We start from the raw sequence: 15,189 nt of genomic DNA, 5'->3' as shown, positions 1-15,189 counted from the left end.
CTCATGCACTGTAGCCCTCCAGGCTCTTCTGTTCATGGGATTCTCCAGGCAAAGATACTGGAGTGGGTTGCTGTTTCCTCCTCCAGGGGATCTTCCCAACCCAGGCATCAAGTCTGCATATCCCGTGCCTCCTGAATCTCCTGTGTTGTCAGGCAGATTCTTTACCACTGAGCTTCCTGGGAAGCCCCGTATATAGAGGAGTCTGTGGAATTTTATGTGTAGTTTAAAGAATAGTGATAAAGCAAGCCTCTGTGTGAACCACAGTCTGGATTCAGGAAAAGAGAATGTCCAGTATTTTCAAAACCTCCTATTTCCACTCCCATCCCTTGCCCACATCCTTTCATAATAATCTATCCCTGAAGGATACATTTTTTTCCCCAGTGTTTTATATACTTTATGTAAATGCAATTATGCTGTGTGTATTTTGTTACTTGCTTTTTCACACAATAATATGCTTCTGAGGCTCATCCATGTTACCAGCATGGAACTATAGGTCATTCGTTTTCACTGTTAGGTATTATTTTGTTGACTGATACACCCGTTTATTTGTTCAATCCATTGGTGGATAATTGGGGTTGTTTTAAATCTCACGCTAAGGTAGCACACCATTTTGCACATTCCCCCACCCATCTCCTGGTGCACGTGGGTGAGACTTCCTCCCGGAGAGCATGTGGGTTATCTATCGCTGCGTGTCCTATCATGCAAGCTTACTGGTGGGAAACAGTGTTTATTGTCTCACAGTCCCTCTGACCAGGAAGTCCGGAGCAACTTAGCCAAGTGGTTCTGCTTCAGAGACTCTCGTGTGTTTGCAGTCAAGACGCTGGTGCAGTCACGTCTGAAGGTCTGACCGGGGCAGGTGCTTGCAGGCTCACGCCCATGGCAGGAAGCTTCATCCGTGTCGTGAGGCACCCACGGGAGATCTAGCTGCTGGGCCTGCTGGGCAGCGGTGGTCCAGCCCGAAGCCGCAGGAGCTCCTGTTACAGCTACACCTCTGTCAGGCTGCCATCTCTCTCCCTCTGCCTCATTATCTCTCTGTGCTGCACATTTTTACTTTAAAAACTTATTTGCAGAAATAATTGGAACAGTGTCATTCCAGGCCACGGTCACTTTAACACAGCTTCAGAGTGTGGGATGGTTCGGACCACCCGGGGGTCTCTAGGAGAGTGGGTCATGACGACCCTGTGGCTGGCGGGCCCTGAGCCAGCGCCTTTGTCTGTGGTTCGTCCTCTCTGCTCCCAGCAGCCACCACCCCTAAACCAAAGTGGCCCCAGACATCGGGCCCTTGTCTTTCTATTCCCTTTCTTTCCTGGACTGTGCTAACCCCTCACCATCTTGTTATGTTGCTGAGGTGTGTTTTTCAGTTTGTCAAGTTTTCCTTGTTTTTAAGAGGACACGCTGATCAGGGTTCCTTTAGTCCACGGTTCCCAGCGCCGAGGTCTTCTCACCCTTTTTCTTGGTGTGTGTGTGTTGTGAATCTGTGGGTGACGGTGTCGTTCGGCCCATGGAAGGCACTTTTCATTGTCTTCTAATTCAGCGGTTGCTGATGAGAAATCAGCCATCATCTTTCGCTTCCGGAAAGTGATGTTTTACCCTTTTTAGCTTTTTGAGATGCGCGGCTTTAGTCCGGGTGCTGTGCTTTAAACGGTGTGTCTACGTGCGGCTTTCCTGGCTCTCCCCGCGTCCGGGATGGCGGCGTCGCCGGCTGGGGGGAGCTCTTAGCCAGCCTCTTCGGACGGCTCTCTGCCTTGTCTTCCTGCTCTGCTTCCGGTATCCGAGTGGGTGTGGGCGGGCCTCTTTCATTGCCTCAGACCTCCTCTTTCTCCTCTCTCTCTCTCTCTCAACTTTGTGCTGTAATCTAGGCACTCTCTTCACATAGATCTTCTGATTAATTTTTCTGCCTCTGTGTCCTATCCTATCAAACTTGTTCATTGAATTTTAAATCTCTAATTTTTCATTTCCAAACATGCTATCTGGTTTTTCCCAGAGCTTCCATTTCATTCTCTTGGGTCTCTCAGTCCTGTGTGAGTTTTCAGGTTTGCCTTTTGTTGAGGTCTTGTCCTGTGATTTGCACCTGCAATCCCAGTATTTGAAACTTGCCTCTGTCTTCTCTTATTTCATCTGGTTTATTCTTGTGGTCCTTGCTAGCCTTGTTAGTTTACTTACGTTTTGAGTGCAAATGACTCCTTTTCCACGGAATTTGTGTTTTGAGGAGATCCTTTGAGGCCCGAGATAAAAGTGAGATGTTCCAGAGGGGATCTCCGTTTTCTCCTCCCAAATGCCCGGGATGTTCCCTATACGAAGGGCCCTCCAAATTGTCAGTGTCTTGAGTTTTTCAGGGCCACCCAGATAGAGGTATTTTGTGAGCCAGCTGGCTTGCAATCTCAGTTCTTAATGGCATCTGCAAATGTGCAGACTTGACATCCTGTTGCTTTTGAATAAAAATCACAGACATCATAGTTGCTAAGAGGTAGCATTTGGGTTGAAGCTTCCCAGGTGGTGCAGTGGTAAAGAACCCACCTGCTCATGCAGGAGACACAGGAGACCTCTCATTTGGTGGAGAGACTTTCAGGGCTGATTGAAAATGTTTTGGGTTCATGGCAGAAATATTGAGGAAGACGTTGAGGTGTTTCTCTTCCTGGATTTCTTAAGGTCTATTGTTATATTCTGTAGGGAATGGAAGGTGATCCAGTTCACTGAGCAGGAAGGGGAGGAGGGGTTCCCACGTGGTGGAGACCCTCTGTTATTTTGCATTGTCCGTGTACCGTCACTGCTATCGAATGGATGGGAGGGGTTTGCATACAGAGTTCAACACAGAGAGGCATTTGGATTTTGCTTCTTCACTACCTTTTAGATCAATGAAGTATGAAATCGGAACCCAGACGTTGGTGAATAAAACTCTGAAAACTGTTTGGGCTTAATTTACGTTGGTATCAGTGAGCTAGCACTTGTCGGAATGTATATTCTGTACTTACTGAGCCGTTGAGTGGTTAAAATTAATTTCCACCAGCAAATAAGCTTCTAATTGTGCCGCCAGGGGATGAACTTTGAAGTGCAACCTGATGATATATGAACCGCCCCGGAGGTCTTCTCATAATAACAGCTGTGAAACGGCACATTGAGAAGACAAGCAGCGTAAAATCTACCCAAATCCAGTCATCATTCAAACACTTCCTGCACTTTCTGGAATAAATTAATTTGAGATGAGAAATAGAACTTTTTCTCTATAAAACAAAATATTGTAGGCTAATAATTACTTAAAAGATAAATGTCCCATAAAGCCTGGAATTAATGGTTTGTGGAGAAAGTTGTATTCACAGTAAAATGTAGATCACGGCATTGTGTGTGTATGTTTGTGTATGTCTGTGTGCATGTGGCACACATATGTGCACACGTGTATGTATGCATGTGTGTATGTGTGTGCATGTCTCTGTGTGCATGTATGTGTGTCTGCATACGTATGTGTGAACACATGTGTGTGTGTGTGTGTATGCATGTGTGTTTGGGGAGACCCCAAAGAATCTGAATTATGGTAGGAGTTTTTCCTGTTTCCCTTAGGAGTTTGTCGTTGAGATAAAAAGTGAACGTGCTGTTAAACTCGGGCAGCTCCGTGGTACACTGGTCTGCGCGAGTCTCCTAACCCCAACCTGCTCCTGAGCACTCACAGGGGATGGGGAGGGGGGAAGAGCGTGTGCAGAGGCCAGCCTGCCAGGGGAGGAGGAGTGTGGTCTCCGGGCTGGGAGACCTGGGCTGGACAGGGTCCTGGCTCTCCCCGTGTGGTGGCACTTAGCCGGTTGAACAGCCTCGCTGAGACTCAGCCTCCTCATCGGAATAGGGCTTGCTGATGTCTGCTCCAGGGCGGGTCGTGAGGACGCAGTGGACACAGCACTTTGAAGTGCCTGGCGTGGGCCTCGTGGTGGGCTTCTGCCTCGCTCTTGTTCTCCAGAAGCAGCAGGGGGGCGCCTTGCACACGAGCATCTAGGCTCTGCTTCAGGCTCCTGCTCCCCAACCCCCAAACCCCCAAGGAAACCCAGGTCCTTCCAGAAGCCTCCTCCAGGCGCCTGGCTTAATGGCCCGGGCCCGCCGGCTCTCCGAGGAATCACTTGTCCCCTCTTTCCATTCTGTCTCGATGCTCTTCAGCAGACAATGTGGAGACAATAAATAGCATTCTGTGGCTGTGCAATCTTTTTATGCCTTAATTTTCCCATATTTATTTTTACCTTTTGTTTTCCATTTCATGATAATAAGTTGTGTCATTTAGGGGATTAATGTTCATCGTCAAATATGTAATTTGGGGATTCAACCCTAAAATGCCTATTCGGAGACAAGCAGAAGTGTGTGTGGAAGGGACCTACAAGCCAAGGGTGGTGAGTTGAAGATGTACAGTTTCTTCAGTTCACAGTTTTCAAAGGTTTGAACTGACTGCGACATTTTATAATGGAGGTGTTCATGTAATATGAAATTTTGGTTTCCATTTAAAAATAGAGGATTTTATTGTTTAAAAGGACTGAGTTTTTAGTTGCCTGCATTTCCATAGGAAAACATTGCCAGGAGTTACGCACCCCATCCATCTCAGAGGGACACTCACTCCTCTAGCCGCAGACCCCACCATTCCCTAACACCACCCTTTGCAAGCATTACCTTTCACTTGCCTCCATAGGTGTCTGAGCTTGTGACTCCTGACTGCATAGTAAGTGCTTAAAAATGTCTTTTCCTTCCATCCACCAACTCTTAGTCAGTCTTTCTCTGACTGGCTAAAATCATTGTCAAAAACAATCTCAAATACATAAAGATTTTTTTAAATCAGAAGGAAGCCTTAACTAACATACATTTTAATGTATTCTTTTTTTATCATTAAGAACGTCTCTTCTATCTATGAGGCATATGGAAGACTCTTCAAAAGTCCTCAGGTGGTTAACAGTTGTACCTGTGGGGCTCATACACGTTTGATTCTTGTGGCTCTTTCCAGTGTTCAGGTTTTGGCAGGATGGGGTCCAGGACGACATTCCGTGAGACATGCGGGACAGTGCAGGCGTGAGGGAGCTGGGCGGGGCGTCTGGGTCTCCGCCCTGACTTTGGCCGGTAGTGGACCCTGGATGAGCCACGAGACCCTGTAAAGTTTTCCTCTTTGAGTCCTTCCCAAGGTTCCTCTGTGATTAATCATGCCACGTGAGGGAAAGCAATGCCACTTGAGGACAGTTTTCCCAAGTGGTGCCAACGGTGGCATCACCAACTGTGGACTTCTTGCTGCAATGGCATTGCTGTCGTATGTTGACATGGGCGTGTACGGTGCTCTAGATTTTAGTTTTAAGTTGGTATGCAGTGGGATATTGTGATGCCGAAGGCGAGACACCTCCAAAGAGGCTCAAATTTTCAATCTAAATATCTACCTTCTAACTGGGTTTTTCTTTCTTCTTTTGCAGTTATATTAATATAGTTCCCAGAAAACCTGCAAAGATGAGGAAGTTGAAGGAAGTAAGTGCTCACTGCCAGCTACTAAAGATGGGATGAAGTGGATGACTTGGCAAAAATGGAAACGTCAGTTTGGAGTGATTGAAGTTTCATAGAAACAGCCTTTTGTAGGGAATGCCTACAAAGGCAGGCTGCTCTTTAAGCCAGAAGTCACTGGGCGAGCTTGTTCTGTTTGTCCGAGCACCTCAGTCACTAAGGTGGTGGACGTGGGCGAGAATGTTCTAAGACCGCCATTAGGCAGAGAGCGGGTCCGTCCATCCAGTTAATGAGATGCAATGTGCTGCCATTCATTAAGCCTTTTAACTCCTCTTTTGTTTCGGGGATTTGGAAAGACAGGTGTCAGGAAAAGTTATTTCGAGTTGCACGATGTTGAAGCTCATTATAATCTTAAATTTAAAGATTTGCTCTATGTTCCCAACATTTTTGTGCTTGAAAGACATTTGAAAGGTCTACAAGATGGAACCATCCATCATTCTATTCACATCACTTGGGTCTTAGCAAACAAAAAAACAAACCGTATTTTAAAAGAATAAGTTAAAAGAGATCCACCTTTTTAATGAGTGGCAAAAATCACCAACTTTGAGCAAGATAGCCCGATGCTTTTTAGAATGCAAGGTGACTTTTACTTTTTTATCTTATGAATGGGCTTTCGGGGAGTATTTCAAAGGTGAGCTGTTTTTAGAGTATCTGCTTCTACACATGGTAATTTTGCTATTAAGTTCTCTCCTCTGTAGAAAGGAGATGAGAATGTGTTAGACAATGTGTAACACGAAGATTACATGATGAAATATATGTAGCGTACCAGCACTAAATGTGTCGGTTCTCATCCTCCATGTCCTCTAAATGTCCTTGAACTCCAGCCAGGGCTCCAGTCAAGGACAGTCCAGCGGTGCTCGGTTTGCCCCCAGGCACCAGCCTGCAGACACGTTTAGCATTACTTGCCCACCTTAGACTGTCTCTTGCCAGAGACAGGAGGAAAAGTTCCTGACCAGAAAGCAATTGGCTGCTGCTGCTGCTGCTGCTGCTAAGTCGATTCAGTCGTGTCCGACTCTGTGCGACCCCATAGACGGCAGCCTACCAGGCTCCCCCGTCCCTGGGATTCTCCAGGCAAGAACACTGGAGTGGGTTGCCATTTCCTTCTCCAATGCATGAAAGTGAAAACTGAAAGTGAAAGCACTCAGTCGTGTCCGACTCTGTGCAACCCCATAGACGGCAGCCCACCAGGCTTCCCCGTCCATGGGATTTTCCAGGCAAGAGTACTGGAGTGGGGTGCCATTGCCTTCCCCAAAGCAATTGGCAGTCACTGAATTTCAGAGCTGCCTTAGTAAAGAGAGAGGAAATGTATATGGTCATCTTTAACCCCTAGGTCCCTGCATCTCCCTCTCCAGGCGGGGCAGGGAGTGGGATTAAACACCAGTTCTGAAGAGGACCCCTCGATGGTAACTGTTCAAATTTGAGTCTATGTTTATCCATTGTACACTGCAATGATTTAAAAAATTAGACTTGATTACAGGTAACATTTAGCATTTTAGGACAGGAAGGAGAGTTTCTAGAGTATCTCATCAAAGCTCCCTGTTTTCTGACTGAGGACGCTGTGATGGGAGACATTCAGACAAGCCTGTGTGAAATGTGGGTACTGCCCCGTCTTCTCCAAGTTGGGCCTAGATTCCCAGGGCCCTCACACCAAGGTTGTGGTTGCCCAAGGAGCTTTGTAATTGTTCTTTTGAAATTTGCACTCTTTCATTTTTTAAAAAAATCTGATTTTAAAATCATTCTTGCTGAGAAAAATGTCAACATTGCCGTGCAGAAAGGCTCAATGAGGAAAGCGAAAATCACCCATGATCCCACCTCCCAAAGATCAGCACTGTGTGTGTTTCGTCATGTTTGTTTCCAGCGGCCTTTCTCTGCACAAGTAGCAAATACCTAGCTATCTGCCCTCACAGACACACGTGTATGTACAATATGTGTGTGTATGTATTTAAAGAGATGCGGTCCGCCAGCACACACTGTTTTCTTTTTATTAGTTAAGTATCGTGATAGTTTACCCTGGTAAAGGATCTCGTGCAACATGGGTTTTAGTGGCTGCAAAATGTTCCATCATGTGAGTCTGTCATAATTATCTAACCCACTCCCTGTCAACCGACCTCCCATCCTTTTGCGTTTCCATTATTGTAACCTGGCACTGGGATGGCCCCCGACAGAGCCGTCATGATTGTGTGTAAGGAGGAGGAGTTACGCGCACAATTTTAGCCTCTTTAATGTTGACTTCCGGCACGTCTCTAAGAGCGCGTGCTGGTTCCAGGGCACGTGTGACGGTATTCCCATGAGAATGCCACCCCCGCCCTGGGGTGCTGTGGGGCTGAGCCGTGTCCTGTGCAGTGGGGAGGCCTGGAGGTGCTTGACGGTCACCCCCGGCCCCCGCTCCTTCAGTGGAAGACATCACCCCCTGAAAGTGGCTCGTGATTATTGCTGTTTGCTGTGTAAATCCTTGTCTTGGTGGGACTGTAGTGTTTTCACAGCCTCTGTGAGGTAGCTTTGCAAGTGAACGTGGTGTTGAAAGCTCCCCACACCTTGTCAGAAGTTGAGGCCGTGGGCTCCCCTCCTGTACCCACTCCAGCCAGCTCACTCAGTGCACACGCTGGGCCTTAAGCATGTTTATGGCAGCATTGATTATTATTATTTTTGTAATTTCAAAAACCTGGGAACCATGTGAATGTCCATCAATAGAGGAGTGGTTGAATGGTTTATGACATAATACTATGATTAGATCTATAGGTATGGATCTGAAATAATACCTCTTAGAGTGTTGTGGGGATTGAGACAGTGATGGGCCTATTGTAAGCACTCAGTAAATCATTGAAATTATTACTCATGATATCTTTAAGCTGGAATAGCTCACCCTATCTGAATTTGAAATCCATGAATGTCTACCAATTTGAACACCAGTGCAAACTGTTAAAAGCACTAAGTATACTATACTGTAAGTTTTGGCCAAGTCCAAATATTCAGGGTTTATATGTTTTACTAAATTACTCTGCCTTATTTTGTGATACAGTAACACAGAGTAGGAGTGCCTAGCTTTTTGTAGAGTATTCTTTCACAGAATTTACATTCTGGTCAAAATATTAAATTAGTGTGGAAATTGCAGAAGCTTCTTAAGAGATCTTAGTTTAGCAAAAAAATTTACTTAAAATTAATTAGAATATCATAGTAGTACATTTCCTATAACCATAGAAATGACATGTGCTTCAGTGTGATGAGTCTGGAATTGCATTTCATTCAATGGAGGGGCGAGGAAAATTAGACTCCAAATAGTGCTCTTGGGATCTTGAGTTTCGATGATGATGTTGTTTATTTAATGAGAGTGTTGTCGGTGTCCGATTTTTAAAAAGACTTAAAATAAACATTAAAAATACTGTCATTGGTGTGTTTTGGCTCCGCGGGGCCTTCGTGGCTGAGCGGGCTTTCCCCAGCTGTGCCCGGTGGGCTGCTCCCTAGTGTTGGCGCGAGGGCGTCTCTTGCTGTGCACTGCCCACTCTGGGGCCCACAGGCTTCACGAACTGTAGTTCGCGGGCTCCAGAGCTTGGCCTCCATAGCCGTACATCTTCCTCCAAACCCCGTTGTTATTTTGTGTTCCCTTTTTCGAAGAACGGAGTTGTACACCCAGTTCCTGAAACCAGAGACCTAGGCGCTGTTCTTAGTTTTCCCGTCTCCCAGCTGCCCGGGCCCCATCCCTCCCCTCGCCCCTCAAGCCCGTTCAGTTAGTCCGAGTCTTGCTGACGGGCCCCGGAGCTGCTCCTGGGAGTCCCTTGCCTTCCGCTGGCCTTCCAGCAGGCTGCGCTTCCCTTTCCAACTTGATCACCTCGGTTCCCTGGTGCAGACACTTCCAGGCCTGCCTCCTTGCTCCTGGGGGGTGGCGTCTACTCTGCTAACCGTGACCTGGCCCTTGCTTTCTCCGTCAGCCCCGCCTCTCACCACCCCTCCCTCTGAGTCCAGGATCTCGTCTAGCACTTTCTGTCTCCCAGAGACCTTGTACCCACGAGGGTGTGTCCAGAGTCCTCTCGCCAGGGTGCTGCGTACATGTTGCTCCCCCAGCCTCATTCAACATTTCTTCCCACCCTCCACGGACTGGCTCCTTCCTGTAGTTCGGCTCTCAGCCTGGATGCCGCTTTCTCCAGGAAGCCTGCCTTGTGTCGCTGTGAGGAGGGGGTGCCCCCGTCTGTGCCCCACGCTGGCCCCCACGGAGCCCTCACCACAGAGCTGCGTGTGCTGGCCCCCTTGTTGCCAGACTGCCGCTTCAGTGGCCTGGGTCGCCACGCGCCCAGCACTTCCAAGGCAGGGGTGACGCTCGCGCTTGCCTCTCTATCACTTAGCACAGCTCCTCCTGTGGTGCGTCCTCCACAAATAGGGCTTAAGTAAATGAATGGAGCCGTGGCCGAGGGCCTTGCGGAGTCTGCAGCCCAGCAGAATTTGGACCAGGTACTGTCCCTGGGTCGGTTTTACTTGAGGCCCCGCTTCTGAGTAAAGACTTCAGGGATGGCCCGCAAGCAGGCTGCATGAGTCAGTGGCCCCCTCATGCTTTGTGATGCTTTCTCTGATTGCAGACTCAGCAAATCTGGAGTCATTCAGAGCACCAGTTCCAGCCGGTAAGTCCATTCGTCAGCGGGCAGCTGAAGTCCTCAGATACGCAGATGACACCACCCTTACGGCAGAAAGTGAAGAACTAAAGAGCCTCTTCAGGAAAGTGAAAGCGGAGAGTGAAAAGCTGGCTTAAAACAACATTCAGAAAACTCAGATCATAGCATCTGGTCCCATCACTTCACGGCAAATAGATGGGGAAACAGTGACAGACTTTATTTTGGGGGAGCTCCAGAATCACTGCAGATGGTGACTGCAGCCATGAAATTAAAACACGCTTACTCCTTGGAAGAAAAGCTATGACCAACCTAGACAGCATATGAAAAAGCATAGACATTACTTTGCCAACAAAAATCCGTCTAGTCAAGGCTATGGTTTTTCTAGTAGTCATGTATGGATGTGAGAGTTGGACTATAAAGAAAGCTGAGTGCTGAAGATTGATGCTTTTTAACTGTGGTGTTGCAGAAGACTCTTGAGAGTCCCTTGGACTGCAAAAAGATCCAACCAGTACATCCTAAAGAAAATCAGTCCTGAATATTCTTTGGAAGGACTGACGCTGAAGCTAAAACTCCAATACTTTGGCCACCTGATGAGAAGAATTGACTCATGGGAATTGACTCAGAAGAATTGACTCAGGGAAAAGACCCTGATGCTGGGAAAGATTGAAGGCGGAAGGAGAAGGGGACAACAGAGGATGAAATGGCTGGATGGCATCACCGACTCAATGGACATGAGTTTGTGTAAACTCCGGGAGTTGGTGATGGACAGCGAGGCCTGGCGCGCTGCAGTCCATGAGGCTGCAAAGAGTTGGACATGACTGAGCGACTGAACTGAACTGAACTGAGCTGAGCTGAGCTGAGCTGAAGTTCGTCCTCCAGGGGAGCGTGACCATGAGTCACCTATGGGGCTTTTTGTTTGATGTTTGGCATGAAGAAGGCTGTGAGGGTGTTCACGGAGGGTTGTTGGAGCAGGATGGGGCTGGGGAGAGAAGGGACTTCAGGGCAACAAGAGAAACAAGATCTGCTGCTGTTGCCTGGGCCCTTAGCTCTGAACTTCAGGTGCTTTCTGAGCACTGGACAATGCGTTCACTCACTTTGTGTTACTGGTATCTCGAGCAAAACTATGTCAATGCATTCCCTTTTTTTTAAACTTTTTTTTTTTGCCTAATATATATATTTGTATTTGTATTTGTATTTGATTTATAATATTGTGTTAGTTTCAAGTGTGATTGAAAAAGTGATTTGGCTATGCATATTTTAAGATTATATTTTATTATAGATTATTACCAGGAATGAATATTGCTCCCTGTGTTATATGGTAAATCCTTGTTGCTTATCTATTGTACGTGTAGCAGCTTGCACTGGTTAATCCCCGTCTCCTCATTTATCCCCCACTTTCTCCGTTGGTAACCATAAGTTTGCTTGTTATGTCTGTGAGTCTGTTTCTGTTCTGTATGTAGATTCACTTGTATTTTTTTCAGATTTGACTTATAAATATAGCATGAAATTTTCATCTTTTTCTGTCTGACTTACTGTACACGCACTGCCCTGATCTGCATTGCATACGCAGACAGACAAACAGGCTTAGGGAAGCCAGACAAACTGAGCAAGCTCACACGCTGATAAAGAGCTGGAAAAAGTCCTGGAGTCATGGATGACTCAACAAAGGCTCCTAAGTGCTCTATCAACATAGGTTCAAGTGCCCATTTTGCTAAAACCTATAATAAAATATTTTTGATGGTTTATTATGGCCAGGACACTTAATAGCTGTGTATTCTTGGAAAGATTGTATAACCTCTGATTCTTTGTTACCTGGTTGTTTTGAGGATCAGACATGAACGCTTATAAAGGTCCGAGTGCAGCGCCTGGTGCAGAAGGCGATGGCAACCCACTCCAGTACTCTTGCCTGGAAAATCCCATGGACAGAGGAGCCTGGTGGGCGGCAGTCCATGGGGTCACTAAGAGTCGGACACGACTGAGCGACTTCCCTTTCACTTTTCGCTTTCACGCATTGGAGAAGGAAATGGCAACCCACTCCAGTGTTCTTGCCTGGAGAATCCCAGGGACGGCAGGAGCCTGGAGGGAGGCCGTCTATGGGGTCGCACACGACTGACGCGGCTTAGCAGCAGCAGCAGTGCCTGGCACACAGTGGGCATCAGCAAACCATCCACGCTGCTTTGGCCGCCTCGAGTGTCTTCCATCGCGGACACAGATCTGGTTTAATGACCCTGGTTAGTCGCTCAGTTGTGTCTGACTCTTTGCAACCCCTTGGACTGTAGCCCTCCAGGCTCCTCCGTCCACGGGATTCTCCAGGCAGAATACTGGAGTGGATTGCCATTTCCTTCTCCAGGGGATCTTCCTCCCAACCCAGGGATTGAACCCAGGTCTCCTGCATGGCAGGGAGATTCTTTACTGTCTGAGCCACCACCTTCAATAAGGAGCTCTAAAGCCCACTGCGTCCTGCCTCTTGGGGCAGATGATTGACACAAGTCTTGAAACTGTCACCACCAACAGACAACAGAAAAGCATGTTTGCCTGACACTTGTTAGGAGATTATTGTATGGAATACGGGGGAAAGGTCCAGAATCATATATTTAATAGCTGGAGCCATTGAGTCAGGCAGGTGATATTGGGGTTAATGAGTCATTAACACATAGAAAAGCAATCGGTTCATTGTCTCCATAATTTTATGCAGTCACACAGAGAGCTGTATACGAGTATACATAATTTTAAAAATCTGTTTCGTTTTGGCTGAGCTCTTTGTTGCTCGCTGGCTTTTCTCCAGATGTGCCTTGAGGGCTTCTCGTCGTGGTGTCCTCTCTGGTGGAGCACCGGCTCTAGGGCGTGCCAGGTTCAGCCGCTGCCGCTCCCAGACTCCGCCAGCACGGAGCACAGCTTCCCTGGTCCCCTCTGGGGTCTGTTCTGTTAGTGGGGCTGCCCCACCTTTGCTTAGATTTTGGGCTGATGCTGTGGGTCGTATCGGTGTTCCACAAGCATTTGTCAGCTTGACCTGGGTTCTGGGCTTCCTTTGTCTCCTTGCAGATCAAACCAGTGGTGCACTGTGGCATGAGCGTGCCTTCCAGGTGGCAGACGTTCCATCGCACATCCCGACAAATAAAGTGAGTCCAGTGGGGGCAGGGGCCCAAGCCCCTTAAAGACAGTAGCCTCCCTGCTCTGCCTTTCTCCTCGTCCTCCCCCTGCTCACCCTGACGTCTCTTCTGTCTTCCCAGAACCTTCTGTTCGATTCCGCCTTGCAGGTGCCACGTGTTCTCTTAAGAAACTTGATTTTGAAGAAGCAATGCCATTGCCTCACTGCAGTTCCCGGGTCACGTGGGGGCAGGAACATGCAATTTAGTCTCCATTTTTTTTCATTTATTTTGCAGTCTAGTCATTGCAGCTGCTGGATGGTGATCAGAAATGTAGAAGTTCTGTTCCCACTGAAACTTAAAAAACAAACAGAAAATAGTTATGATGGCTTTCAGAGTTTCCGATGTTTGAGCGAGGAAGGTAGTTTTGAGCCTCCCTGCTGAACTGGGTGGAGAAGGCAATGGCACCCCACTCCAGTACTCTTGCCTGGAAAATCCCATGTACGGGGGAGCCTGGTAGGCTGCAGTCCATGGGGTCGCTACGAGTTGGACACGACTGAGCAACTTCACTCTCACTTTTTGCTTTCATGCGTTTGAGAAGGAAATGGCAACCCACTCCAGTGTTCTTGCCTGGAGAATCCCAGGGACGGGGGAGCCTGGTGGGAGGCCGTCTATGGGGTCGCACAGAGTCAGACACGACTGAAGCGGCTTAGCAGCAGCAGCTGAACCTGGAGCTGGGGTAGCCAGAGTGGAGGCTATTGAGGGTGAGTTCTGTAGCAGCCAGATGCCAGAGAAGAAGCTGATGCACCTCCCCTCTCTCCTGGTCCTGCTCCCAATGGAAGGAATTCCAGTGATTTTACAGGTCCTGGCTCCCCATCAGAGAGGCCCCAGCTCGGGTTGGTCCCAGCCTTGAGTAGCCAAGGCTTCACTTTCCAGCCGGTTGTCCTTCCTGCCCCTGCTGACCAGCCAAGCACTGGGGCCCCGGACGCAGGGAAGCCCCTGCGGAACCAGCAGAGCCCCCGATGGAGACGCCCGAGGGCATCATGGGCAAACGCGACCTGCTGGTTAGCGAAGCTGCTCCTTTACTCACCCTCGAAAACCCAACCATCATTTCTCCAGGATACTTTTCCTTAGCCTTCTGCAAGGGAGCCATTTACCCAGCCAGGATCTTTCCACTGTGTCTTTTATTAATCTGAGAACTGTTTTGAAATAACAAAAAACAGTATTTCTAAATTTTGTGAAAGACACCTCTTTCTGAAGAGTGGATAGAAACCTGAGGGAACATTACTGGCTTACGGGTCCTTCCTGGCAAAGACACATTTCCCTAGATGTATATGTATTTTTTTGTCCTGACACAAGTTTCCAGTGGTTCTCACTTCCTTTTCCAGTCTGTTTTTTCCTATTATAAATCAGTTATTCTTAAGGCCTATGCTTTGTTCTGTGCATGGTGTGCTAGAAACTCCACTGGATGGACGCAAAACCATCCAAATGCAGGGCCTTTTCTACCATGTTCGCATGGAGACCTTGTAACTTAAAACCAAACAGAAAATAGTTAAGATGGTTTTTTGGAGTTCTCAGTGTTTGAGAGAGAAAGGTGTTTTGACCTTTCCTCACCATCACCATCACCACCACCACCACCACCACCACCACCATCATCACCACCACCACCACCACCACCACCGTCACCACCATCACCATCATTACCACCATCATCACCATCACCATCATCACCACCATCACCACCACCACCATCACCACCATCATCACCACCACCATCACCATCACCATCACCATCACCACCATCACCACCATCACCACCATCACCACCATCACCACCACCACCATCACCATCACCACCACCACCACCATCACCACCATCACCACCACCACCATCACCACCACCACCACCATCACCATCACCATCACCACCATCACCACCATCACCACCATCACCATCACCACCATCACCACCACCACCACCACCACCATCACCACCA

At 47.9% G+C, this 15,189-nt stretch overlaps 1 protein-coding gene across 1 annotated transcript in view; it reads left to right on the top strand.

The window, feature by feature from the left end:
• The window catches only part of DCDC2C (doublecortin domain containing 2C), a 49,312-nt gene that overhangs the window by 1,852 nt on the left and 32,271 nt on the right, over positions 1-15,189 (top strand). The window contains exons 2-3 of the mRNA XM_052644571.1: positions 5,421-5,472; positions 13,149-13,225. Of these exons, the coding sequence (XP_052500531.1) occupies positions 5,421-5,472; positions 13,149-13,225 (129 nt within the window). The remainder of the gene's footprint in view (positions 1-5,420; positions 5,473-13,148; positions 13,226-15,189) is intronic.

This window comes from Budorcas taxicolor, chromosome 8 (genome assembly GCF_023091745.1).
Source record: "Budorcas taxicolor isolate Tak-1 chromosome 8, Takin1.1, whole genome shotgun sequence".
Classification (NCBI taxonomy): Eukaryota; Metazoa; Chordata; class Mammalia; order Artiodactyla; family Bovidae; genus Budorcas; species Budorcas taxicolor.
Note: the sequence above shows the minus strand (reverse complement) of the source record. Positions and strands in the feature narration are given on the sequence as shown.